The sequence below is a fragment of the Lepisosteus platostomus genome, chromosome 26 (genome assembly GCF_059453375.1).
Source record: "Lepisosteus platostomus isolate fLepPlt1 chromosome 26, fLepPlt1.hap1, whole genome shotgun sequence".
Taxonomy (NCBI): domain Eukaryota; kingdom Metazoa; phylum Chordata; class Actinopteri; order Semionotiformes; family Lepisosteidae; genus Lepisosteus; species Lepisosteus platostomus.
The window spans coordinates 13,627,891-13,651,133 of NC_142636.1; the positions used below are offsets into that span (position 1 = coordinate 13,627,891).

General features: G+C 50.6%; 3 protein-coding genes across 7 annotated transcripts; 2 read left to right on the forward strand and 1 right to left on the reverse strand.

Moving 5' to 3' along the window:
- Positions 1-889: 889 nt before the first annotated feature.
- Positions 890-7,776, forward strand: LOC148640250 (urokinase plasminogen activator surface receptor-like). Of its 2 annotated transcripts, none has more exons than XM_088621023.1 (5): positions 890-2,427; positions 4,335-4,442; positions 5,307-5,453; positions 6,136-6,246; positions 6,778-7,776. In XM_088621023.1, the coding sequence occupies exons 1-5, from the start codon at positions 2,397-2,399 to the stop codon at positions 6,978-6,980; spliced, it is 600 nt and encodes a 199-aa protein (XP_088477149.1). In that variant the 5' UTR covers positions 890-2,396; the 3' UTR covers positions 6,981-7,776. The 2 variants fall into 2 exon arrangements, with proteins under 2 accessions (XP_088477149.1, XP_088477148.1); XM_088621022.1 differs by lacking the exon at positions 890-2,427 and adding an exon at positions 2,838-3,166.
- On the forward strand, positions 3,485-15,556 carry LOC148640251 (urokinase plasminogen activator surface receptor-like). 3 transcript variants are annotated; one of them, XM_088621017.1, is made up of 5 exons: positions 3,485-3,667; positions 11,920-12,027; positions 12,504-12,650; positions 13,333-13,443; positions 13,975-15,556. In XM_088621017.1, exons 1-5 carry the CDS (start codon positions 3,646-3,648, stop codon positions 14,175-14,177), a joined length of 591 nt encoding a protein of 196 aa, XP_088477143.1. In that variant the 5' UTR covers positions 3,485-3,645; the 3' UTR covers positions 14,178-15,556. The 3 variants fall into 3 exon arrangements, with proteins under 3 accessions (XP_088477143.1, XP_088477142.1, XP_088477140.1); XM_088621016.1 differs by lacking the exon at positions 3,485-3,667 and adding an exon at positions 7,913-9,135; XM_088621014.1 differs by lacking the exon at positions 3,485-3,667 and adding an exon at positions 9,727-9,883.
- A 1,071-nt stretch (positions 15,557-16,627) lies between these two features.
- LOC148640252 (zona pellucida sperm-binding protein 3-like) lies at positions 16,628-19,229 on the reverse strand. 2 transcript variants are annotated; one of them, XM_088621012.1, is made up of 10 exons: positions 18,489-19,228; positions 18,273-18,388; positions 18,094-18,200; positions 17,842-18,016; positions 17,647-17,764; positions 17,346-17,446; positions 17,195-17,268; positions 16,906-17,022; positions 16,798-16,863; positions 16,628-16,719 (listed from the first exon to the last, which is right to left on the reverse strand). In XM_088621012.1, the coding sequence occupies exons 1-10, from the start codon at positions 19,044-19,046 to the stop codon at positions 16,712-16,714; spliced, it is 1,440 nt and encodes a 479-aa protein (XP_088477138.1). In that variant the 5' UTR covers positions 19,047-19,228; the 3' UTR covers positions 16,628-16,711. The 2 variants fall into 2 exon arrangements, with proteins under 2 accessions (XP_088477138.1, XP_088477137.1); XM_088621011.1 differs by having other exon boundaries at positions 16,628-16,863; positions 18,489-19,229.
- Between the last annotated feature and the right edge of the window lie 4,014 nt (positions 19,230-23,243).

The following is a 23,243-nucleotide window of genomic DNA, read 5'->3' on the forward strand; positions in this document are numbered from 1 at the left end:
GATCTGGGTGGTCGGTGTCTGGATGGTCACGGTGGTGACCTGGGTGGTCACGGTGGTGATCTGGGTGGTCGGTGTCTGGGTGGTCACGGTGGTGATCTGGGTGATCGGTGTCTGGGTGGTCACGGTGGTGATCTGGGTGGTCACGGTGGTGATCTGGGTGATCGGTGTCTGGGTGGTCACGGTGGTGATCTGGGTGGTCGGTGTCTGGGTGGTCACGGTGGTGATCTGGGTGATCGGTGTCTGGGTGGTCACGGTGGTGATCTGAGTGGTCGATGTCTAGGTGGTCACGGTGGTGATCTGGGTGGTCGGTGTCTGGGTGGTCACGGTGGTGATCTGGGTGGTCGGTGTCTGGGTGGTCACGGTGGTGATCTGGGTGGTCGGTGTCTGGGTGGTCACGGTGGTGATCTGGGTGGTCGGTGTCTGGGTGGTCACGGTGGTGATCTGGGTGGTCGGTGTCTGGGTGGTCACGGTGGTGATCTGGGTGGTCGGTGTCTGGGTGGTCACGGTGGTGATCTGGGTGGTCGGTGTCTGGGTGGTCACGGTGGTGATCTGGGTGGTCGGTGTCTGGATGGTCACGGTGGTGATCTGGGTGGTCGGTGTCTGGGTGGTCACGGTGGTGATCTGGGTGTCGGTGTCTGGGTGGTCACGGTGGTGACCTGGGTGGTCACGGTGGTGATCTGGGTGGTCGGTGTCTGGGTGGTCACGGTGGTGATCTGGGTGATCGGTGTCTGGGTGGTCACGGTGGTGATCTGGGTGGTCGGTGTCTGGGTGGTCACGGTGGTGATCTGGGTGGTCGGTGTCTGGGTGGTCACGGTGGTGATCTGGGTGGTCACGGTGGTGATCTGGGTGGTCACGGTGGTGATCTGGGTGATCACAACTCACCAGTTCAAAGAGCAATAGTCGTCTGTCAGGTGGAGGTAGAAAAAGCTCAGAGTTTGTTTTTTCCCACGACTGAAACCTAGAACTAAAACGTGGGTTTTCTGCTACAGTACGTAGACAAATGCATTTGGTTAGAGCCGTCTAATACAATAAGAAAGATGCACCCAAATAGTTGGCAGGAATTGTAGAAAGTATGTAATCATTTCGCGGTATGGTTTGGAAAATAAATGATTCATCTCTAAGTGCAGAGAACTCGACCACATTCACTTCAGCCTCTCTCTCTGTAATAAGTGCTCATTATAACGCACACGGAGGCTTTTGGTGAATCCTAATTGCTTAATCCGCGCATTATCCAGGTGGGTAAATTGTATTTATTTCTGAAGAAAGAACTGGCATCTAGCCGGCGGATTCCGGTAAGAGGAGGGATCTGTTTTCCGGGACAGAATCTCTCCTGATGTCTTTCTTGCTCATTTAAATGGGCATCGTTCCCAATATCCAGAAAGTCAAGTATCAGATCCTATCCAATTCGATATTTGATCCCTTCCGCACTACGGACCGTGTGATTTCCGCTGTAGAGCAGTAAAGCACACGCGATGCCAGAGCTCATACGTGTAAAACCTGCGCTGCACCGTCACACATCTCCGCTTTTACCAGGACAAGCGAGAGCTACTGAACCTGCGGCCGGGCTGGGCTGACCTGGGTCTTTTACCTTCGGAGGCTGTTAAACAGACGATCGCCATGAAGCACCAAGAATGACCCTTTAGGGCGGCACGGTGACGCAGTGGTCAGCATTACTGCCCCGCAGCGCTGGAGCCCTGGGCGGCTGTCTGTGTGGACTCTGCATGTTCCCCCCGTGTTCGCGTGGGTCTCCTCCAGGTGCTCTGGTCTCCTCTCACAGTCCAGAGACATGCTGGTGGGTTAATTTGATCCAGGGAAAACTGGCCCTGGGGTGAGGGCGCTTGTTTGTGTCTGTGTGCGCCCAAAGGGATTTTGTGAGTCATTAAGAACGAATTCAGACATGCCACCTACTTCCTCTTCAACAACACATTTTTTATTTACTTGACTTCATGAAATCTTATGTTTCAAATGCTTGCCCCGTGCCACGAATGTTCCTGAATGTCAAGATACCGGGAGAAAAAAAAAACAAATTTGTCACAATCAAAACTGTTCAAGCAGCACTATTGAAACACAGGATTTCGTTGAATTGCTTTCGTTCCGAAACTGAAAGTTAAATTCAAGACTCGTGAATGCCAGCAGAAAATGTAGATTATAATAACAATCTCGTTCTAGTCCTAATTCTTAACTATCTTTTTCAGAAGTCCTGAAGCTGCATCCGGCTTCTTCTTCTGCCTCTCTGAGTGTGAGACACTTCCAGAAAGAGGAAAAGTTTAGTGAGACTCGTGCTGCTTTCTGCACCGCGGGGTGGAGGGGTGTCCTAACATGTCCTAACATTTCATCTACCTCTCGAAAATTCCGACCGAGCTTGTTTCTCGTATTTGCGGCACGCCCATAAATTCATGCTATTTCTCCGTCTATATTTAATCAAAGGTTAGTATTTTGTGTTTTTCATTACTAGTGTGGTTTTTCTTGAACTTTTATTTCATCTGTGATGTTAATTAAACTTTTCTTCAAGCGTATTATACGAAACCAGCTTATTGTTCTTTGGTTTTGTTTGTTATCCAAATCGCCAAACGTTCATTACAGTCTTAGATAACTGACCAGCTATCAAATCTTGCTACCTGTAGTTTTTGAGTATATTAGTGAGCTCAAGTAGCAAATACATTGTAACGGTAGGAATTTCTGACAAGAGATCATGAGGCTTTCAAATTGTGCCACCTATAGTTTTTGAGTGAGCTGTGGAGCATTTTCAAAAGCAGCGTCAGGGCGCTGAAGGGTTTAGGGGGGTCCCTGCAGACGGCGCCTCGCTGTGGGCTGGTGCGGCTCAGGCGGGGATCTCCTTCGGGCCCTCCCGCCTGTCCCTCCGCGGTACTCCGGACAGGAGCAGGACAGTCACCAGTTCCAGGCGTCCCGGGCCGCGCACCCCACCCTGACCCCGAGAGTAATAACTCATTGCTCATAAGAAAATAACAGCTTCCTCGTTAAGCATCGCCTTTTGGGACCTCTAAGTTTCTATTCTCCAGGAAACACATCTGTTTGAATTTCCGCCCCCGCGACTCGGGGCGTATATAAGACCCTTCGCGTGCCCCAACCCCACTCCTCCTCCCTCAGACTCGCAAGATGAAGCTGCTCGTGACTCTCGGTGTCGCCCTCGCGCTGTTTTCCACAGGTAGGAGATCTTGTTCAAACCACAGCCACCAGTAACGTGGATGTGTGTGAACGGGTGCGTGTGACTGTGGTTGAACTGCATTGCTCGCACGCAGCGGAAGGTGTTTTACATTCAACGCAGCACGTACCGTAAAGTACGATTTTGATTTTGCAGGCATTGTTTTCTGAAATAATCGTGTTTTTATAGACTCAACGCCATTCGTTTATACAAGAAGAAATAATCATGCACAGTCAAGGAAATAATATTGTAACGGTGCGAAAGATGACATATTTTTCTTCGACTTACATTTTTCTTTTGCAAAGTACCGACCCGTTCTCGGACCTCCGGAACAACTGTGCTGTGAAAGTTCTTAAAATCTGAAGCGTTTGAGCAGAATAAGAAAAACTGGTGTCAGAGGCTGGTGATGCAGAAAATGACTCTTTCACTGGGCCAGTCCTGCGCGCATCAGATTTTTATTTCCGTCTAAAGCGAGCTGCCGAATGAATATTATATTTGACCCAGGTGAGGAAAAGCGCGTGTTTTTTACGTTTAGCGCACAGTAGACCTTATATTTTTAAGACCAAAAGTCCCATTACAGTTCGTCTTTCCAAGCAAAAACATGGCGCTTCGATGATTCCTAACCGGCAAGACAGGACACACCCTGGACAGGACACCCGTCCATCACAGGACAGTAACACACACACCCATCCAGGTACTGACCAGGCTCACACCTGCTTATCTTCAGTGGGTTGCCAGGTGTGAGTTGCAGGGTGATGTGGCTGCTGGCAAATGTAAAGGACTTTAGATTAAAGACCCAGCGGCCGCGTCCCAGTACTCCCACCCTCCCTGTGCGCGTTCCCGACCACGCCTGCGAGGGCGCGGCTGTCCCGTGGCTAGATCTGCGCACGAGCTGTGATGCCGCAGCAGGGAATCACCCAGAACACCTTGCGGAACGGTGACGTTTCATGTTCCAGCCCCGTCACAGCGGAGAGGGGTTGCCATGGAGAACAAAGTACTCACCGTGGCAACTAGTGGCAATGAGGAAAACGTAACTTTTTACTCTTTTAAAACTCATGACTTTAAAAAAAAACAAAATGTCGTTCCACTGCTCTCGATTCGTACTTTATGTCTTCTAGGTATGATGTTTTGACGTCAAGATGTTTAGTTTTTTAATTTATTTTCTCCACAGTGGCATCTCTCAAATGTTTCAAATCCGCATACGGCTCACCGGAGACACAAACACAGTGTCAGGATTCAGAAACCACGTGTGCTGCGGAAACCGTACGAGTCACCACAGGTAAGTCACTTCACGATACCCATAAATCACTGACGATACCCATACGGGTCAAGTTTTCTTTTCAACCACGGTGGACGACGTTTGATTACGTTTATAGCGAAGGTTAGTGTGACTACAAAGCGCCACAAGCAGTTTGCAGAGCAATAAAAGACTATGAATATCATAACCACGTTCATGACTACCGTGGAGGTAACGAAATACACAAAGGACCCGGGAGTCACGCTGGCGATATGAAATTACTGCAATTTACAGTCTCCTTGTGTAATTAACACTGTTGACTTCTGCGTCAACTTTAGAACTGAAAGCAAAAAGTCTTTTGATGAAGATGTAATTGAACTCTATATTCGTATTGCTCTATTCCACTGCATTGCTGACAAATGTTTTAAACACTTCCAAAATGAACATTTTATTGAACGTAGACAGGGAATGATGGGAAACACTGTATTTAGAGCAGAAAATTGAAGGTTTCAATCCAGAAATGTTTACATATAGTATATAATATCTACAAATAATCGGATAAAGGTTACTCATGAGTGGAAGTCATTCACGGGGAAGTCATGGGCTTGATTTCATGTAGCCCATGTGATTGTCAGTAGATAACTGACCCAGGGATCTCATACAGAAACCAGGGTATTGGCTTCAACAGCATGGCTGAGCAGCTTGTTCCATACTCCCACAACACATAGTGTAAAGAACCTCCTGTTCTCATTTTGAAATGCACTTCCAGCCCATACATTATATATAACATGATCATCTTCAAATTCAGTGACTGTACCAAGACAGGGAAACAAAGGAAAACAAATCAGATTATAGGATTAAAATTAAATTTATAGACTGATTTTCTGATTGTGGTATTTCTTGCAGGGGGAAACACACAAGATGTTACCGTGAAGAGATGCTCAAAACCTCAAGGCTGTGGTCAATCTGTGTCGATCAACTATGGAACTTCAAGAACGGCCATCAACTCGACATGCTGCAGCACTGATCTCTGCAACACTGTAGCTCCCCCAGGTAACGCCGGCAGACGCAATCTGTGCGCAGACACACAGCGAGAGGGCCAGAGGCCACGAGTGAGTGAGTGTGGTTGTGTGATCGTGCACACCCTTGACTCCACCTGGGTGAATCTGAGTGACTCTGCTTGAGGAACTGAGTCTTCATGCTGTGACAATAATAGGAAACTGCAGTCAGATCTCTATACGATGTGTAAAGGCAGCCAGCCTGTGCACAGAACTTCAGGCCTGTGAATTCATACAGAAGAATGAGCTAATTGTCTGGAGCTGCCCTTGTGCTCATTTTGAAACTGATTCCAATGCTGTTCAAATATGAAACAAAGTCATACAGAGGAGGTAGAAATAAATTCCACATTGTGCACAAAATATATTTTACACCTATTTGATTAGTTAGACAAATTATAGGCATCTAGATTTACCACTACAGTTTGCATCCTAACACACAAGACTCAGGGTGAGAACTGACATTTCTGCACTGCTCTGACTGCCAGCCCAGTGAACCACACAGGCTAATCTCCCAGAATCCACTCTACTTTCTGGGCTTTCGGACTCAACCTGCACTGCAAGAGGAGCTGCTGACAGACTGAGCTGCATCTCTAGTCACAGGTCTCAATAGCTCCTCTCCCCAGGTCTGATCTGTCTTGTACTTGTAACGGGGTTTGTCTTGATGTGTGTCATTGTAGCCTATGGAGACAGCGCCCCCAGTGGGCTGGAGTGTTTCACCTGTGAAGGACAGGATTGCACCAAGACTCTACAGTGTCTGTGGGTTGAAGACCGCTGCATGGAATCCTCTGGTAAGCTCATGTTCTGTATCTCACAAAGCTGGAATAACCTGTTAAAGAGAGAAAACAACATGCAGCACCCTCCATCACGGAATAGATACACAGGTACTCACAGGGCGTAGATGAGTTTAGAGCAGAGGCCAGCCCTTGGTAACAATTTCCTTTGGGTAGAGAGAGCTTTCCCTGGTATCAAACACATCTTCAGAAAACTGGCTTTGTTAAAACAGAAATGTTAATAAAATCCTAATGCCTATCTAGGCTCTAAAACTTACAACCCAACAACATCCTTGTGGTACAGTGGATTGCTGCCTGCTGACCCTGCTGGCGTTCCCAGCAGTTTCCTCCAGGCTGAGATGTGCTGGGAGGGTACCTGTCTGCCCTGAACTCACGGACTTGTCACTGAGGTGCAGACCTGGCTCAGTCAAGCCAAGACAATCCTGAGCAGATAAAGGCTCTGAAGTGGAGTTTCAGAAGGGGCAGGGTGCGATGTCTCGTGCGCTTTCAGTGCTGTTTCTTGAAGAAAACTCTCTGCTCTGGTTTCAGCTAAGGTTGGTGAACAGAAGCTTGTCCTGAAGGGATGTGTCAGCAGGAACGCCTGTATTGGAGAGGGCAGTGAGCAGCTGTCCCAGTACCTCAGTGTGGGGTACAGCTGCTGTCAGGGGAACCTGTGCAACAGCGCCAAGCGTGTCGCACAGAACATCTTCCTCCTGCTGCTGCCTCTCGTCTCATTCAGGTTCCTCTTCTGAGCTCCGACACGCCAACGTGCCTCCTGACAGGACTCTCCCCACCTGCCGCACACTGGAGGAGCGGCCTGTCCCCTGGGGTGTCCTGCTTTGTATTTTGTGTCTTGGGATGTGAAATCGTTGATTGAGGGTGTTTCAGGCAAGTTTTTGACTATCATCTGACTTACAGCATAGACCTTACCTGTGTGCCAGATCATTCCTGCTGCAGGGACTCTTCGCCATCACTGAATCCCAGGAAAGCTCATTCTCCCACAGTGAGGTGAAGATGTACGATCTCCCAGCTCACACTGGCAACGGCTCCTGCCTCCCCTAGTGACACTGAGCGATGCCTCTGCAGTACACCTGCACCTCCTTTTACCAGAGTCCACCTCATGACGCTAGTTGTGCGCTAGTTTTGGGCTTTAGACTTTCGCTACGTTTAGACTTTATCATGGACCCTAAAGAGGTTGAGAAAATGAGAACTGTGAGAGCAAATGAAAGTGGTTACTGTTCAGTACTTTATAAGGTATGATTTATGATGTCTAACTAGGTAAGTGGTTTTTTATTACTAAAAACACAAACCACAGTACGAATGTTATTTGCTTCTTTTATCATTTTTTGGTGAAAATCATAAAAGTAGGGGAGACATTTTTAGAGTCTGGAACAAATTGTAAATTTTCCCCATAAGATATGATGGAAATAGGTTTTTCTTTTTGCATATTTTCACCTAACAAAAGGGTTTCTGGGAACAAATTCCACTCAGAAAAAGAGGTACAGGTGTATTCTGATCAGCTTTATTAAAGCTCAAGTTGTCATTTAACAGCCCCACTATATTCAATTAATTTGTCCCTGCTTGGAGGGGACAGGAGCTGGGAGTGCTGCTGTGGTTTTTCCATCAATTCAGCCTTCTGAACTCTCTCAGTAATAAGCGCTTATTATAACGCACACTGAGGCTTATATTGAATCCTCTTTGTTTTATTCGCGTCCTCGGTGAGTTCGAGGAAAAGGATGGGCATGTTGTAAAAAGTAAAAAACTTGGCATCTAGCCGGCGGGTTCCAGTAAGAGGAAGGATCTGTTTCCGGGACAGAATTCCACCTGAGGTCTTTCTTGCTCATTTAAATGGGCATCGTTCCCAATATCCAGAAAGTCAAGTATCAGATCCTATCCAATTCGATATTTGATCCCTTCTGCACTACGGACCGTGTGATTTCCGCTGTAGAGCAGTAAAGCACACGCGATGCCAGAGCTCATACGTGTAAAACCTGCGCTGCACCGTCACACGTCTCCGCTTTTACCAGGACAAGCGAGAGCTACTGAACCTGCGGCCGGGCTGGGCTGACCTGGGTCTTTTACCTTCGGAGGCTGTTAAACAGACGATCGCCATGAAGCACCAAGAATGACCCTTCAGGGCGGCACGGTGACGCAGTGGTCAGCATTACTGCCCCGCAGCGCTGGAGCCCTGGGCGGCTGTCTGTGTGGACTCTGCATGTTCCCCCCGTGTTCGCGTGGGTCTCCTCCAGGTGCTCTGGTCTCCTCTCACAGTCCAGAGACATGCTGGTGGGTTAATTTGATCCAGGGAAAACTGGCCCTGGGGTGAGGGCGCTTGTTTGTGTCTGTGTGCGCCCAAAGGGTTTTTGTAAGTCATTAAGAACGAATTCAGACATGCCACCTACTTCCTCTTCAACAACACATTTTTTATTTACTTGACTTCATGAAACCTTATGTTTCAAATGCTTGCCCCGTGCCACGAATGTTCCTGAATGTCAAGATACCGGGAGAAAAAAAAAAACAAATTTGTCACAATCAAAACTGTTCAAGCAGCACTATTGAAACACAGGATTTCGTTGAATTGCTTTCGTTCCGAAACTGAAAGTTAAATGCCAGCAGAAAATGTAGATTATAATAACAATCTCGTTCTAGTCCTAATTCTTAACTATCTTTTTCAGAAGTCCTGAAGCTGCATCCGGCTTCTTCTTCTGCCTGTCTGAGTGTGAGACACTTCCAGAAAGAGGAAAAGTTTAGTGAGACTCGTGCTGCTTTCTGCACCGCAGGGTGGAGGGGTGTCCTAACATGTCCTAACATTTCATCTACCTCTCGAAAATTCCGACCGAGCTTGTTTCTCGTATTTGCGGCACGCCCATAAATTCATGCTATTTCTCCGTCTATATTTAATCAAAGGTTAGTATTTTATGTTTTTCATTACTAGTGTGGTTTTTCTTGAACTTTTATTTCATCTGTGATGTTAATTAAACTTTTCTTCAAGCGTATTATACGAAACCAGCTTATTGTTCTTTGGTTTTGTTTGTTATCCAAATCGCCAAACGTTCATTACAGTCTTAGATAACTGACCAGCTATCAATTCTTGCTACCTGTAGTTTTTGAGTATATTAGTGAGCTCAAGTAGCAAATACAGTGTAACGGTAGGAATTTCTGACAAGAGATCATGAGGCTTTCAAATTGTGCCACCTATAGTTTTTGAGTGAGCTGTGGAGCATTTTCAAAAGCAGCGTCAGGGCGCTGAAGGGTTTAGGGGGGTCCCTGCAGACGGCGCCTCGCTGTGGGCTGGTGCGGCTCAGGCGGGGATCTCCTTCGGGCCCTCCCGCCTGTCCCTCCGCGGTACTCCGGACAGGAGCAGGACAGTCACCAGTTCCAGGCGTCCCGGGCCGCGCACCCCACCCTGACCCCGAGAGTAATAACTCATTGTCCATAAGGAAATAACAGCTTCCTCGTTAAGCATCGCCTTTTGGGACCTTTAAGTTTCGATTCTCCAGAAGTCGAAGCTCACACACCTGTTTGAATTTCCGCCCCCGCGACTCGGGGCGTATATAACACCATTCGCGTGCCCCAACCCCACTCCTCCTCCCTCAGACTTGCAAGATGAAGCTGCTCGTGACTCTCGGTGTCGCCCTCGCGCTGTTTTCCACAGGTAGGAGATCTTGTTCAAACCACAACCAACAGTAACGTGGATGTGTGTGAACGGGTGCGTGTGACTGTGTTTTAACTGCATTGCTCGCACGCAGCGGAAGGTGTTTTACATTCAACGCAGCACGTACCGTAAAGTACGATTTTGATTTTGCAGGCATTGTTTTCTGAAATAATCGTATTTTTATAGACTCAACGCCATTCGTTTATACAAGAAGAAGTAAGCATGCACAGTCAAGGAAATAATTTTGTAACGGTGCGAAAGATGACATATTTTTATTCGACTTACATTTTATTTTCTTTTGCAAAGTACCGACCCGTTCTCGGACGTCCGGAACAACTGTGCTGTGAAAGTTCTGAAAATCTGAAGCGTTTGAGCAGAATAAGAAAAACTGGTGTCAGAGGCAGAAAATGACTCTTTCACTGGGCCAGTCCTGCGCGCATCAGATATTTAGTTCCGTCTAAAGCGAGCTGCGGAATGACAGGACACCCGTCCATCACAGGACAGACACACACTTTCACACCAGGGCCAGGTAACCCACCAGCATGTCTCTGGACTGGAAAAGGACACCGGAGCACCCACGCGAGAACGAGGGAACATGCAGACTCCACACAGACCGCGCCCCAGCGCTGAGAGGCAGCAGTGCTGAGCGCAGACCCCTGTAGCGGGGCGTAACAGGGACCGCAGCCGCCCGGGCGGGGGGGTCGCCTTCAGCTCAGCCGGCTGTGTCTCTGTTGCGTGACGCCGGAGACCCGGTTTCGCAGGACGGTCACACCCTCAGAAGAGCCTCTATTGAAATAGAGAACTAAGGATGTTTAACGGAGGGCCGGCTGTACAATGAGCCTGGACGAGTGGGTGGGATTTGGGACTTTTATCGCTATGAGGTCGTGGATTCGAATCCCACATAAGACATCGCTGCTGCATTTTTACCCGATTTCCTCCAGTTAACACATTTTTAAGAGATTTTCCTCCAGTTAACACGGTATTTGTACCCGATTTCCTCCAGTTAACACAGCCCGCTGCAAGAACCGGAACAAATAATAATAATAATTGCTTACACTTATATAGCGCTTTTCTTGACACTCCACTCAGAGCACTTTACAGGTCATGGGGATCCCCTCCACCCCCACCAGTGTGCAGCCCCACCTGGATGATGCGACGGCAGCCATAGTGCGCCAGAACGCTCCCCACACATCAGCTATCAGTGGGGAGGAGAGCAGAGTGATGAAGCCATTTTTTTTTTTAAGAAGGGGATTATTAAGACCATAATTGGTACGGGCCAATGGGAAATTTGGCCAGGACGCCGGGGTTACACCCCTTCTCTTTTCGAGAAACGCCCTGGGATTTTTAATGACCACAGAGAGCCAGGACCTCGATTTTACGTCTCATCCGAAGGACGGAGCCTGTTTACAGTATAGTGTCCCCGTCGCTATCCTGGGGCATTAGGACCCACATGGACCGCAGGGTGAGCGCCCCCTGCTGGCCCCACTAACACCTCTCCCAGCAGCAGCCTTAGTTTTTCCGAGGAGTCTCCCATCCAGGTACTGACCAGGCTCACACCTGCTTATCTTCAGTGGGTTGCCAGGTGTGAGTTGCAGGGTGATGTGGCTGCTGGCAAACGTAAAGGACTTTAGATTAAAGACCCAGCGGCCGCGTCCCAGTACTCCCACCCTCCCTGTGCGCGTTCCCGACCACGCCTGCGAGGGCGCGGCTGTCCCGTGTCTAGATCTGCGCACGAGCGCGCCCGAAGCGCCCCTCTGTGATGCCGCAGCAGGGAATCACCCAGAACACCTTGCGGAACGGTGACGTTTCATGTTCCAGCCCCGTCACAGCGGAGAGGGGTTGCCATGGAGAACAAAGTACTCACCGTGGCAACTAGTGGCAATGAGGAAAACATGACTTTCTACTCTTTTAAAACTCGTGACTTTTTATGTCAAAAACAAAATGTCGTTCCACTGCTCTCGATTCATACGTTATGTCTTCTAGGAATGATGATTTGACGTCAAGATGTTTCGTTTTTTAATTTATTTTCTCCACAGTGGCATCTCTCAGATGTCTCGAATCCGTAGCGGGCTCAGTGGACACAACAAAACAGTGTCCGGCTTTAGAAACCACGTGTGCTGCGGCAACCGTACGAGTCACCGCAGGTAAGTCACTTACAAATCACTGACGATACCCATACGGGTCAACTTTTCTTTTCAACCACGGTGGACGACGTTTGATTACGTTAATAGCGAAGGTTAGTGTGACTACAAAGCGCCACAAGCAGTTTGCAGAGCAATAAAAGACTATGAATATCATAACCGTGGGGAAGTCATGGGCTTGATTTCATGTAGCCCATGTGATTGTCAGTAGATAACTGACCCAGGGATCTCTTACTGAAACCAGGGTATTGGCTTCAACAGCATGGCTGAGCAGCTTGTTCCATACTCCCACAACACATAGTGTAAAGAAGCTCCTGTTCTCAGTTTGAAATGCACTTCAAGCCCATACATTATATATAACATGATCATCTTCAAATTCAGTGACTGTACCAAGACAGGGAAACAAAGGAAAACAAATCAAATTATAGAATTAAAATTAAATTTATAGACTTATTTTCTGATGGTGGTATTTCTTGCAGGGGGAAACACAAAAGATGTTACCGTGAAGGGATGCTCAAAACCTCAAGGCTGTGGAGAATCTGTGTCGGTCAACTATGGAACTACAAGAACGACTGTCAGCTCGACATGCTGCAGCACTGATCTCTGCAACACTGTAGCTCCCCCAGGTAACGCCGGCAGACGCGATCTGTGCGCAGACACACAGAGAGAGGGCCAGAGGCCACGTGTGAGTGAGTGTGGTTGTGTGATCGTGCACACCCTTGACTCCACCTGGGTGAATCTGAGTGACTCTGCTTGAGGAACTGAGTCTTCATGCTGTGTCAATAATAGGAAACTGCAGTCAGATCTCTATACGATGTGTAAAGGCAGCCAGCCTGTGAACAGAACTTCAGGCCTGTGAATTCATACAGAAGAATGAGCTAATTGTCTGGAGCTGCCCTTGTGCTCATTTTGAAACTGATTCCAATGCTGTTCAAATATGAAACAAAGTCATACAGAGGAGGCAGAAATAAATTCCACATTGTGCACAAAATATATTTTACACCAATTTGATTAGTTAGACAAATTATAGGCATCTAGATTTACAGCTACAGTTTGCATCCTAACACACAAGACTCAGGGTGAGAACTGACATTTCTGCAGTGCTCTGACTGCCAGCCCAGTGAACCACACAGGCTAATCTCCCAGAATCCACTCTACTTTCTGGGCTTTCGGACTCAACCTGCACTGCAAGAGGAGCTGCTGACAGACTGAGCTGCATCTCTAGTCACAGGTCTCAATAGCTCCTCTCCCCAGGTCTGATCTGTCTTGTACTTGTAACGGGGTTTGTCTTGATGTGTGTCATTGTAGCCTATGGAGACAGCGCCCCCAATGGGCTGGAGTGTTTCACCTGTAAAGGACAGGATTGCACCAAGACTCTACAGTGTCTGGGGGTTGAAGACCACTGCCTGGAAACCACTGGTGAGCTCATGTTCTGTATCTCATGAAGCTGGAATAACCTGTTAAAGAGAGAAAACAACATGCAGCACCCTCCATCACGGAATAGATACACAGGTACTCACAGGGCGTAGATGAGTTTAGAGCAGAGGCCAGCCCTTTGCAACAATTTCCTTTGGGTAGAGAGAGCTTTCCCTGGTATCAAACACATCTTCAGAAAACTGGCTTTGTTAAAACAGAAATGTTAATAAAATCTCAATGCCTATCTATGCCCTAAAACTAGCAACCCAACAACATCCTTGTGGTACAGTGAATTGCTGCCTGCTGACCCTGCTAGCGTTCCCAGCAGTTTCCTCCAGGCTGAGATGTGCTGGGAGGTTACCTGTCTGCCCTGAACTCACGGACTTGTCACTGAGGTGCAGACCTGGCTCAGTCAAGCCAAGACGCTCCTGAGCAGATAAAGGCTCTGAAGGGGAGTTTCAGACGGGGCAGGGTGCGATGTCTCGTGCGCTTTCAGTGCTGTTTCTTGAAGGAATCTCTCTGCTTTGGTTTCAGTTAAGGTTGGTGAACAGACGGTTGTCCTGAAGGGATGTGTCAGCAGGAACGCCTGTGTTGCACAGGTCAGTGAGCAGGTGTCCCAGAACCTCGGTGTGGGGTACAGCTGCTGTCAGGGGAACCTGTGCAACAGCGCCAAGCGTGTCGCGCAGAACATCTTCCTCCTGCTGCTGCCTCTCGCCTCCGTCAGGTTCCTCTTCTGAGCTCCGACAGGCCAACGTGCCTCCTGACAGGACTCTCCCCACCTGCCGCACACTGGAGGAGCGGCCTGTCCCCTGGGGTGTCCTGCTTTGTATTTTGTGTCTTGGGATGAGAAATTGTTGATTGAGGGTGTTTCAGGCAAGTTTTTGACAATCATCTGACTTACAGCATAGACCTTACCTGTGTGCCAGATCATTCCTGCTGCAGGGACTCTTCGCCATCACTGAATCCCAGGAAAGCTCATTCTCCCACAGTGAGGTGAAGATGTACGATCTCCCAGCTCACACTGGCAACGGCTCCTGCCTCCCCTAGTGACACTGAGCGATGCCTCCGCAGTACACCTGCACCTCCTTTTACCAGAGTCCACCTCATGACGCTAGTTGTGCGCTAGTTTTGGGCTTTAGACTTTCGCTACGTTTAGACTTTATAATGAACCCTAAAGAGGTTGAGAAAATGAAAACTGTGAGAGCAAATGAAAGTGGTTACTGTTCAGTACTTTATAAGGCATGATTTATGAGATAGATAGATACTTTATTGATCCCGTGAGGGAAATTGCATATCTAACTAGGTAAGCATTTTTTTATTACTAAAAACACAAACCACAGTACGAATGTTAATTACTTCTTTTATCATTTTTTGGTGAAAACCGTAAAAGCAGGGGAGACATTTTTTGGAGTCTGGAACAAATTGTAAATTGTCCCCATAAGATATGATGGAAATAGGTTTTTCTTTTTGCAAATTTTTACCTAACGAAAGGGTTTCTAGGAGCAAATTCCATTCTGAAGAAGAGTTACAGGTGTATGCTGATCAGCTTTATTAAAGCACAAGTTGTCATTTAACAGCCCCACTATATTCAATTAATTCATTATGGAGAATTCATATCAGAGAACTGATCATACTTAATAGAGAGTTTTGATGCTGATCCTCATGGGTGATTGTACTGTACATTTTCACTTCAGACGGGACAAGAGTCAGTTATGATCTCAGGAATGACAGTTGTACTTGTGTTATGCAATATGAGAGAATGTCTAAAATTCTTTTCCTATGCAAGCTATGCATTCTTTTCCAAGAGGATGCTTTTTATGCACATACATTTGTTACCACTTTGATTGCAATTGCACAGGTTTGAGGATATTTAAAAGTTTTAGTCTTAAATAATTTGGAAGGTAGCAGCTACTCAAACTGTATTCAGGTAACAGGCATATTGTATAAGCTTAAGATATTGTCAAAAATCAAATTAATAAAGGGCTCTGGTCTGCAATGTATGCCAATGAAATGAAATAATTCACAGGAGTAAATTTAAGGATTTGACTTTCACAAGAGGTAGTCTTTGCACCGTTTTATCTGCTGAATGCATTAAACACTCCCCAGTGAAAATTAATTGTCTTGAGTTTGTCCTTTGTGTGTAGAAGAGAAAGGAACACAATTCCTTTAACAAAAGCACAGCCCAGAGCTCTCCACACCGAAGCCCCAGTGAGACACAGGGTAAGATGAGTCTTCAACCAGAACCATCATTTCACCAGACAGGGGAGATATCATTCGAGTAGTCAGTTCACAATCACTTCATGTACGCCACCCTTGTTTCAGCCACCATCCCTTACCCCACTAGATAACTTCTGAAAAGACACTTCAAATAACTGGGGACTGCTGCCATCTAGTGTTTCATGTAGTATAACAGTCCTTCCTACACAGGTGAAGAGGAGAGCCAATAAGACCAGTTCCACTACTGTTCCTCCAGCCCTCTGGTACCAGTGGGGGAGTAGCAATTCTGTGCAAGAAGCCAGAGTAGCAGCAAGGCTGGGTAGCTTGCTCCAGACTCCCACCACCCTCTGTGTAAAGAAGTGGCTCCAGTTGGGGATTAAATGCTCTCAAATCAATACTTTAAATGAAAGCAATAGCAAAAGCTACAATGGTGTTAACATGGTGTTGTATTATTCATGCAATTGCTGCAATTCAGTCATGTTCCCCCAAAACCCACACTTTCTTACATTCAGTGAATAAGGGCAGAAAGACTTATTCAGATATCAGGTTGACTACCGAGTCAAGCATGTGGCTTAATTCTTTGCCTAAAGGTTTTGGGCTTATGAACCCCCCCCCTCCACACATACCTCTCAAATAACCATCACTGGAAGTGGGAGAACATATTGTCACCTTTTTGTGCTCTCCATTATTACAAAGCATATTATTCATCCCCAATAAAAATCCAAACTTCTGTCTCCTCATTCCCTAGTGCTTATGCTAGGGTACACCACCCCACTTACTACTCCAGGCCCCCCACCAGCTGAAAAAGGGGGAGGTTTGAGGACTCTGCAAAGGAGAATTGTCCCATTCCAGGGGTCAGTCATGAACCCTCAGATGGCTCAACACCACAGAAACCTGGAGCAGCTCTGCAGTGACAGGTTAAACATGGAGTGAGCAGAGCATGAATTCTAAGAAACACAGCAACAAAAGGGCTCTTTCACAGCTTTATTGATCTGTTGCCATTACAAGGGGAGTGGAGGCAGGAGAGTCACAAGGGCCAGGCTGGAGCCTTCATTCAGGCACCTGGGGAGGAAGAAGGAGAACAATCCAGCTGCACTGCAGGACACCACCCCTACAGGAGCTCCTCCTGCCAGACCCTACCTCTCCACTGGCCAGAACCTCCATAGTCCTCTGCTCCCTCCACATCCTCACTGGTGCTCCCAGCATCTTGTCCTGTAGTCTCCCTGTATCCTGGAGCCCCGTCAGCACCTTCACTGGAGCCCTGAGGGTCTCCCTCCTCATCCTCAGTCCAGTCACCTTCCACACCCAGAGGACCCTCTACTGGTGCCACAGCCACCCGACTGCTGGTCACCAGGCTCCTGGTACCTGTGGACAAGCAGCACCCAGCAGTGAGGGATCTGCTACAGCTGGAGACCCACAGGGATGCTACTCATCTAAACAGCTCCTTTTCCCAGGATGGGATCATTCCTCAGTTGTCCAAGCATGGTTGTCTCTTGGGCAGACCTGTATCCACAAGGAAGTAAAGAACCAGACCCACCTTCATTCTGGCTGCCAGCACACCTGGACTCACAGCAGGTACAGACCTCATGGTCACCATACAGCTCCTCCCACCTGGAGGAGAGGAGGACAGGTCAGGCCTCCACCTGGCATGTCCCAGAGCACCCTCAGCAGGCTCCTTGCAGAAGTACCTCTTAGCCTCCCTGTTGTAGGTGCAGGACTTGGTCCCTGGTGTTACTTTAGCAGGAGCCACAGCCATGACACAGTGCATGTACAGCTCAGTCACTTCATGCTGCAAGAGGGAAGGTCACAGCATTCAGGGATCAAGGCCAATACAGGCACAGAGAAGGACCTTCTGCCAGCAGTGAAGTCAAGCTGGCAGCTCTAGGCACTACAGCCACCACAGTCTGGTTCACATCTAGATCATGGATGTGAAAGCAGACCGTGGATCAGTGGAGCAGGAAGGCTGAGCAGCCTTTGAGAGAGCAGTACCTTCCTGGACAGCTTCTTCTGGAAGAGGAAGGCATCAATCGTGAAGCGGAGCACATCCTTCTGCTTGGAGGGGACAAACCTGGACAGGCAGCCATCTGCCTTGCTGTCCACCATGCACCTGGAGACAAGGACAAGGATCAACCCCTGCAGGCTCTCGGGGCTCCTGCCCACCTCCCCTCCCAGAAGGGGCCATACCCCAAGTTCTCAATCACGGGGAAACGGGGCTGGGAGTGCTGCTCTGGTTTCTCCATCACGTAACACGAGTGGATGTACAGCCTCTGCTCCGCTGTGGCAAAGTAGGCAGTGGCCTGGAAATACATGGGCTGACCCAGGAAGTACTCGTCCTTGGGAGAGAGCCGGACCCAGCGGGCTGGAAAGAGAGGCAGCATTACACCTGCACACAGCGCCCCCTGCAGGCAGGAGGAGCCACTCACTGAAGGAGCTTACAGTTGGTGGTGAGCAGGACAAAGCTGTGCTTGTTCTTCAGGTCCTTGAAGAAGGTCCTTCTCCTGGCCCACGTGGGGACGTAGCCCACCTTGTAGGAGTAGTGGAACCTGCAGGACAGAGGGGGTGAGGGGCTTCTGGACACTTCCCCAGGGGCTCCCCAGCAGCAGAGCCCTGCCTACCTGTTGTAGGAGCACTTGACCGGCACAGAGAAGGGAATGAAGCGATGCACAGGCGCACTGGAGGAGGGCGGGGCGTAGCGGAGAGTGTTGGAGTACACCAGGCGGCCCTGGACAACCTGCAGGGTCACAGAGGAAGGGACATTCCCAGGAAAGCCAACCCCCACACTAGCCTACAGCTCACAGCGCGACACTGCCTGTAGACGAAGCCCCGCTTACCGACCGCTCGGTGCCGCACTCGTGAAGCCCGTAGGTGAAGTAGAAGTAGCTGCGTGTGGTTCGGCTGACGCTGCAGTTGCCCAAGGTCACCTCCGATGGCCGACAGCTGAAGCCGAACAGGAGCCGACTGACCCGCACGTACATCCTGCTGGAGTCGCACCACACGGCCACTCCTCGGGTGCCCGCGATGGCCGGGCGAGCCGGCTGCCGCCCTCGCTGGGGAGGAAACAGGACGCTCTTGATGTCGGCGGGTAAGGGCCGGCTGCCGGCTTCGGGCTTCATCTTCTCCTTGGCGAAGTAGGGCGAGTGCGCGTCTCTGGACACGGGGAGGCGGCGGTAGGCGGGAGCCGAGGACTGCGAGTCGTTCTCGCCCGCAGAGAAGTCTTCGGAGGGCGCGTCTGCGAGGCTCAAGCCCTCCGACTGGGCTGCGTCTTCGGGAGCCGGGAAGTCGGCCTGGAGCGCTAATTCCCCGGAGTCCCAGCCAGCCGGCCCGGCGGAGATCAGTGCGGGGAGCCCGGCCCCTGCGCACAGGCACAGCACGAAGAGAAACGAGCGCATCGCTAAATTAACTTCCCTCGGTAACTGGCTGTGTCCCGCTGAGGCGCTACAGGAGTAAGACCAGTAAACCACCAGGCTGTGTTGAAGCCAGAGAGCATAAAGTAAGAACGCGGTGACTTGGTTTTTATACTGGCAGGACCTGCTACCACACACCTGGTCACACTACCGCTCCATCAACACAATCAGTTACACACAGAGACCCGGATTGTTCTTGGCGTCTCATTAGAATCTGCTTCCAGTCTGAGGCGGGACTCCGTGAAGCCGCCTGAACACTTTCCCGTGTGTATCTGACCTCAGGGGAGGAATTCCGCGCAATTTAGACAGAATTCTGTCACCCACACGTGTAGAACTGGCTCTGGTGACTTCCTGCTGATTGCTCAATTTGTTTTTGGCGTTTGTTTCTAATTTCGGAGTACCGAAAATGCGACATGTATATCTGCATAAGTAACAGTATTTGTGACTTTTCGTCACCCGACGAAATAAGCATGCCGTGTGTTATAAAAGAGTAAACCAGGGAAATGGAAACTTAAAGAAAGTGGAGACAAGCAGAAAGTAAACGATACTGCCGCGTATTAATGAAATAACAGGTGGGCGCTTGTACCTAATAAGCGGCTGTAACGGGGCGGGTCTTCCTGCTGTCAGTCAGGTTAGTGAGGAGAGCTCGGCGGAAGCCCGTTTCCGCCAGGGACTTAAAAAACAACACTCGCTATGGTATCTCGCAATTGCGACTTCCAAACTCAGAACTGCGGCTCAACAATTCAGAATTACAACTTTACTTTACACTTTACATGTCGCAATTGCGAGATACCATAGCGCGTTTTTTTTGTACTCCCTGGCGGAAACGGGCTTCCATAAATCTCAGTACTGTAGTCATCAGGCGGAGTATCTTTCCCCTCACCCATGCGACCCGGACAGATCCCATCATAACCGGTTTTCATCTTCAGACAAACCCGATCAGGTCTCTCTGTGAGCACCTTAAGAAGAGCACGAGAGAAAACAGGACGTATCCACGGGGGATACACGCACACGAGAACTGGAGCTACACGGACCTCGGTATCCCAAAAAAGCCTGCTCTGTTTTTATTTATCTGGGTGATCAGTGTCTGGGTGGTCACGGTGGTGATCTGGGTGATCGGTGTCTGGGTGGTCACGGTGGTGATCTGGGTGGTCAGTGTCTGGATGGTCACGGTGGTGATCTGGGTGATCGGTGTCTGGGTGGTCACGGTGGTGATCTGGGTGATCGGTGTCTGGGTGGTCACGGTGGTGATCTGGGTGGTCGGTGTCTGGATGGTCACGGTGGTGATCTGGGTGATCGGTGTCTGGGTGGTCACGGTGGTGATCTGGGTGATCGGTGTCTGGGTGGTCACGGTGGTGGTCGGTGTCTGGGTGGTCACGGTGGTGATCTGGGTGGTCGGTGTCTGGGTGGTCACGGTGGTGATCTGGGTGGTCGGTGTCTGGGTGGTCACGGTGGTGATCTGGGTGGTCGGTGTCTGGATGGTCACGGTGGTGACCTGGGTGGTCACGGTGGTGATCTGGGTGGTCGGTGTCTGGATGGTCACGGTGGTGATCTGGGTGGTCGGTGTCTGGGTGGTCACGGTGGTGATCTGGGTGGTCGGTGTCTGGATGGTCACGGTGGTGACCTGGGTGGTCACGGTGGTGATCTGGGTGGTCGGTGTCTGGGTGGTCACGGTGGTGATCTGGGTGATCGGTGTCTGGGTGGTCACGGTGGTGATCTGGGTGGTCGGTGTCTGGATGGTCACGGTGGTGATCTGGGTGGTCGGTGTCTGGGTGGTCACGGTGGTGATCTGAGTGATCGGTGTCTGAGTGGTCACGGTGGTGATCTGAGTGATCGGTGTCTGAGTGGTCACGGTGGTGATCTGGGTGGTCGGTGTCTGGGTGGTCACGGTGGTGATCTGAGTGATCAGTGTCTGAGTGGTCACGGTGGTGATCTGGGTGGTCGGTGTCTGGGTGGTCACGGTGGTGATCTGGGTGGTCAGTGTCTGGGTGGTCACGGTGGTGATCTGGGTGATCGGTGTCTGGGTGGTCACGGTGGTGATCTGGGTGGTCGGTGTCTGGGTGGTCACGGTGGTGATCTGGGTGGTCGGTGTCTGGGTGGTCACGGTGGTGATCTGGGTGGTCAGTGTCTGGGTGGTCACGGTGGTGATCTGGGTGATCGGTGTCTGGGTGGTCACGGTGGTGATCTGGGTGATCGGTGTCTGGATGGTCACGGTGGTGGTCGGTGTCTGGGTGGTCACGGTGGTGATCTGGGTGGTCGGTGTCTGGATGGTCACGGTGGTGACCTGGGTGGTCACGGTGGTGATCTGGTTGGTCGGTGTCTGGGTGGTCACGGTGGTGATCTGGGTGATCGGTGTCTGGGTGGTCACGGTGGTGATCTGGGTGATCGGTGTCTGGGTGGTCACGGTGGTGATCTGGGTGGTCGGTGTCTGGGTGGTCACGGTGGTGATCTGGGTGATCGGTGTCTGGGTGGTCACGGTGGTGATCTGGGTGATCGGTGTCTGGGTGGTCACGGTGGTGATCTGGGTGATCAGTGTCTGAGTGGTCACGGTGGTGATCTGGGTGGTCAGTGTCTGGGTGGTCACGGTGGTGATCTGGGTGATCGGTGTCTGGATGGTCACGGTGGTGGTCAGTGTCTGGGTGGTCACGGTGGTGATCTGGGTGGTCGGTGTCTGGATGGTCACGGTGGTGATCTGGGTGGTCACGGTGGTGATCTGGGTGGTCGGTGTCTGGGTGGTCGGTGTCTGGGTGGTCACGGTGGTGATCTGAGTGGTCGATGTCTGGGTGGTCACGGTGGTGATCTGGGTGGTCGGTGTCTGGGTGGTCACGGTGGTGATCTGGGTGATCGGTGTCTGGGTGGTCACGGTGGTGATCTGGGTGGTCGGTGTCTGGGTGGTCACGGTGGTGATCTGGGTGGTCACGGTGGTGATCTGGGTGGTCGGTGTCAGGGTGGTCACGGTGGTGATCTGGGTGGTCGGTGTCAGGGTGGTCACGGTGGTGATCTGGGTGGTCACGGTGGTGATCTGGGTGATCGGTGTCTGGGTGGTCACGGTGGTGATCTGGGTGGTCAGTGTCTGGATGGTCACGGTGGTGATCTGAGTGATCGGTGTCTGAGTGGTTTTGGTGGTGATCTGGGTGGTCGGTGTCTGGGTGGTCACGGTGGTGATCTGGGTGGTCGGTGTCTGGGTGGTCACGGTGGTGATCTGGGTGATCGGTGTCTGGGTGGTCACGGTGGTGATCTGGGTGATCGGTGTCTGGGTGGTCACGGTGGTGATCTGGGTGATCGGTGTCTGGGTGGTCACGGTGGTGATCTGGGTGGTCGGTGTCTGGGTGGTCACGGTGGTGATCTGGGTGGTCGGTGTCTGGGTGGTCACGGTGGTGATCTGGGTGGTCACGGTGGTGATCTGGGTGGTCGGTGTCTGGATGGTCACGGTGGTGATCTGGGTGGTCGGTGTCTGGATGGTCACGGTGGTGATCTGGGTGGTCGGTGTCTGGGTGGTCACGGTGGTGATCTGGGTGTCGGTGTCTGGGTGGTCACGGTGGTGATCTGGGTGGTCACGGTGGTGATCTGGTTGGTCGGTGTCTGGGTGGTCACGGTGGTGATCTGGGTGGTCGGTGTCTGGGTGGTCACGGTGGTGATCTGGGTGGTCGGTGTCTGGATGGTCACGGTGGTGATCTGGGTGATCGGTGTCTGGGTGGTCACGTGGTGATCTGGGTGGTCGGTGTCTGGGTGGTCACGGTGGTGATCTGGGTGGTCGGTGTCTGGGTGGTCACGGTGGTGATCTGGGTGGTCACGGTGGTGATCTGGGTGGTCGGTGTCTGGGTGGTCACGGTGATGATCTGGGTGGTCACGGTGGTGATCTGGGTGATCGGTGTCTGGGTGGTCACGGTGGTGATCTGGGTGGTCGGTGTCTGGGTGGTCACGGTGGTGATCTGGGTGGTCGGTGTCTGGGTGGTCACGGTGGTGATCTGGGTGGTCGGTGTCTGGGTGGTCACGGTGGTGATCTGGGTGGTCGGTGTTTGGATGGTCACGGTGGTGACCTGGGTGGTCACGGTGGTGATTTGGGTGGTCGGTGTCTGGGTGGTCACGGTGGTGATCTGGGTGATCGGTGTCTGGATGGTCACGGTGGTGGTCGGTGTCTGGGTGGTCACGGTGGTGATCTGGGTGGTCGGTGTCTGGGTG

Excerpts from the sequence above, each read along its gene's own strand:
- LOC148640250 (XM_088621022.1), top strand. The coding sequence starts at position 3,118 with ATGAAGCTGCTCGTGACTCTCGGTGTCGCCCTCGCGCTGTTTTCCACA. Across the intron at positions 5,454-6,135 it reads CAACACTGTAGCTCCCCCAG|CCTATGGAGACAGCGCCCCC; the intron begins GTAACGCCGGCA and ends GTGTCATTGTAG. Across the intron at positions 6,247-6,777 it reads CCGCTGCATGGAATCCTCTG|CTAAGGTTGGTGAACAGAAG; the intron begins GTAAGCTCATGT and ends CTCTGGTTTCAG.
- LOC148640251 (XM_088621014.1), top strand. The coding sequence starts at position 9,835 with ATGAAGCTGCTCGTGACTCTCGGTGTCGCCCTCGCGCTGTTTTCCACA. Across the intron at positions 9,884-11,919 it reads CCTCGCGCTGTTTTCCACAG|TGGCATCTCTCAGATGTCTC; the intron begins GTAGGAGATCTT and ends TTTTCTCCACAG. Across the intron at positions 13,444-13,974 it reads CCACTGCCTGGAAACCACTG|TTAAGGTTGGTGAACAGACG; the intron begins GTGAGCTCATGT and ends CTTTGGTTTCAG.
- LOC148640252 (XM_088621011.1), bottom strand. The coding sequence starts at position 19,046 with ATGCGCTCGTTTCTCTTCGTGCTGTGCCTGTGCGCAGGGGCCGGGCTC. Across the intron at positions 17,447-17,646 it reads AGAAGAAGCTGTCCAGGAAG|CATGAAGTGACTGAGCTGTA; the intron begins GTACTGCTCTCT and ends TCCCTCTTGCAG. Across the intron at positions 17,023-17,194 it reads TGCTGGCAGCCAGAATGAAG|GTACCAGGAGCCTGGTGACC; the intron begins GTGGGTCTGGTT and ends GCTTGTCCACAG.